This window comes from Opisthorchis viverrini (assembly GCF_000715545.1).
Source record: "Opisthorchis viverrini unplaced genomic scaffold opera_v5_7, whole genome shotgun sequence".
NCBI classification, from domain to species: domain Eukaryota; kingdom Metazoa; phylum Platyhelminthes; class Trematoda; order Opisthorchiida; family Opisthorchiidae; genus Opisthorchis; species Opisthorchis viverrini.
In genome coordinates this window covers 1,700,455-1,703,400 of record NW_008751663.1, presented here as the reverse complement: position 1 = coordinate 1,703,400, position 2,946 = coordinate 1,700,455, and the positions used below count along the sequence as shown (strand labels likewise).

The window sequence follows — 2,946 nt, the reverse complement described above, 5'->3', positions numbered from 1 at the left end:
TCCGACGGTTGTAGACGCTCCTTCTCGAACCCAATTTAAAGCACTGTTAGACGTTTATTTATGCGAACCCTCGCGCTGGCAAGCATACCGCCCCGCGCTGAGAACATAAAGAGCAATGCTACACCCTTTTTTCACTTGTGCCTTCCAGGTGAAAGACAGACACTGACCGACAAGAATAAAAGCGACCCGGGAAACTTGGGCAAATGCCTCGATCCTGTGTATCAATCCGTGAATCCGTGAATTTGATAACCGCGTGGAACTGGCCTTGACGTGTCCTTGTTGTCCTGCAGTTACTAGTCGTTCTATCTCCTGTTCCTAATGACTTCGGACACGAAGTCTGGAGAGTTCGCAATGACGGAGTACACCACTGTGAAGGTAATTTATCATTGTATTCATACTTGATGGAAGGCGGGTTATGAGTTGCTCAATAAAAAATATCGAAGGAATCATCGCGAAATGGATAAAGGGGTCTCTGCCTTAAATAAGTCTTTGGATGAACTTGAATCAGCAACGGATATAACCAAAGCTGTAGAACTTCTTAACAAAGTCGTTAATGTTGTCAGTGGATCAAAGCGGAAGGTACCTTGTCTTTAACCCCTAATTTGTCCTAGGCTGATTCAGTTTACGCGGAGGAACTGAAACTTCTTCTAGCATCTAAACGGAGAATTGAGCACATCACTCAAGTATCTGTGCTTGACAAAAAGCTATCTACAACGGGTTAGTTACAGCTGCTTTGCTTTTTATGCACTCCACTTTGGTTGGTTTTCACCCGTCCATAGGTGATCAGCACCACCATTTAATCCAATTTAAAACATTGGGCGTCATCTGTGCGTGGCGCCTTCGGTTACCTGGTCATAGTAGTGTATCTGTCGTATCTTATCTGCTCCTTTTTCTTTGTACATACCTCCGGGTGTGACGGAAATTCGGTTCACCTATTTTGTGTGCGATGTGTGATTACACGTACGCTGGAACTTAAGCGAATGGCGCTTCTACGGGGATTCAAAACAATGACGCCCCTGTTACAGTATTTTTGGTCTCCCCACTGGGTCAGCGAAAACACTTACTGCAAGCCGCAATACTACACATGATCTCACGTGGCGCGATGCGCGTCTGCGTGGTGGATTAACAATCGGCGGGTTATATTCATAAGTTCAATAGGATGGGGACAGGATCATTAAGACTTTGCTCCTCAAGTCTCACGAGTAATATTGGGTGTGGTGAAAGCCGTCAAGAAAGCTGCTAAACGGCCTTCAAGTTAAGTTCATTGAGTTGGGAATCGAGTCGTTGCATAAAGGTCAATTGAGATCGGACAGGACGGCTTCCGAGTTTGTTTTCTAGATGCGGCTAACCGGAAAGGAGAAGCTCCTTTGGTGGTCTAAGAGAGTGTGTATTCTGGAGCAGCGAGTCTTTCGCTGTTGACTTCGGTGGTCTTTGTTTGGCCTTGCTTCAGAGTTTTCTGGCCCATTGAGCAATGGTTTGCAGGCCTTGAGGTTTACACTATATATGGGGTCTGATGTGCACGGATAGCAGTGGGGCAACAATTGGGACGTCGATAAGCCACAAGCATTGATGTTAGGGTTCCTGGGACCTTTTCGCAGCGCTTTATGCCTTAAGGCTTTGGGCCAAAATTCGTAAGGAATGTCGTCATGCTTTACCAGCACGAAAACATGGGGGTGATGGACAGATATGGAAACCTTAACCTTTGCTAATGGTCAAGGTTTATGTGAGACGCAGAAGTCAAGGTTGTCGATAGGATTTTCCACCCCCGAAATGACGACTAGTGACTTTTTGGTGACAATCCCATAAGAGGGCGAGATGGACCAAGTGGCTAGAGCGCGAATTTACTGACCGGTAGGTCCGTGTTTCGAACCCGACCTCTGCCTCTCCACTTCCCCTGTTTAGGCTTGGGCAACCTGGCAGTATCTCAGTCCTCGTGCTTCCTTCTGGTGGCATGGCAGTTAGGCGCCGAAAGGGTGCTACAGCTGAACGATTTTTTTTGCTCGAACCCGACCTCTGCTTCTAGGCTTTCCCTATCTAGACTTACCTTGGCAGTGTCCGAGCCATCGTGCCTCCTGGTGGCATTGCAGCTAGGAACCGGGAGGGTGTTATAGCTGAACGATTTCATTTTTTTAAAACTCCTGTATGACGGGAATCGCATGACAACTGTACACTTCACTGGTCATTTACTAGTTCATATCTTGACGAAGCGAAAAAATTCAGTTGACTCTGGCGGCAAACCTGGGTTTAGAAATTTTTACACCAGCTGAAAGTACATTCAGCTCCTGGAGGACATGAACATCCTCCTATCCTCAAACATTCCCGACCCAAGGCTTGTGGTGGTCGGGCTTCTGTGCTGCGATGATTCTGCGGGCTATACTGGCTGAAACTCAGTTGTTAAAGGTTCTGCCATGCAAGGAAGGCCAAAGGGAAGCAGTCCGACGAAGAACAGTGAGCCCCTGTACTGCGAGTAATCGTATTACGAGGCCGTCTGGATGTAAAGTCGTACTGTCCTCTGCGATAAAAGTGTGGAGGCAGTAAGGCGTTCCCCACAGACGATCAGCATCTCCATAATCACGGAAGCAGCAATGCTGCCTTCCCCCGAGGAAGGACGGGTTAGAAAAACCGGCCCCAAAAAACCGCACACTCCGATCGCCTGACCGTGACCGCCGGCGCATTGTCCAATACGGTCGAAATACTTTCAAAGCCAAAGAAGTCAGTGCCGCTTGAAAGACACCTGCCTTGCACAGCTGCATTGCGAATGAGACAGTAATGTTGTGTACGACGAGGGTCAGAGTGCAACGACAATCAGAATGACAATGGAAAAGACTGAGGGCCCGAAAGCTAGGCTTTATTCATCCAAAACTTTGACACTGAGAGCTGGAAGCGGAAGAAAGTGATTTAGCAACAAATGATGAAACGTTTGAAAAACAGAGCAAATATATAACA

General features: G+C 47.4%; 1 protein-coding gene across 1 annotated transcript in view; it reads left to right on the top strand.

Moving 5' to 3' along the window:
* Nucleotides 1-318: 318 nt before the first annotated feature.
* Nucleotides 319-2,946, top strand: part of T265_12616 (hypothetical protein) — a gene marked incomplete at both ends in the record, with an annotated part of 27,737 nt that continues 25,109 nt past the window's right edge. Inside the window, 3 exons of the mRNA XM_009164625.1 lie at nt 319-375; nt 409-579; nt 612-717. Of these exons, the coding sequence (XP_009162889.1) occupies nt 319-375; nt 409-579; nt 612-717 (334 nt within the window). The remainder of the gene's footprint in view (nt 376-408; nt 580-611; nt 718-2,946) is intronic.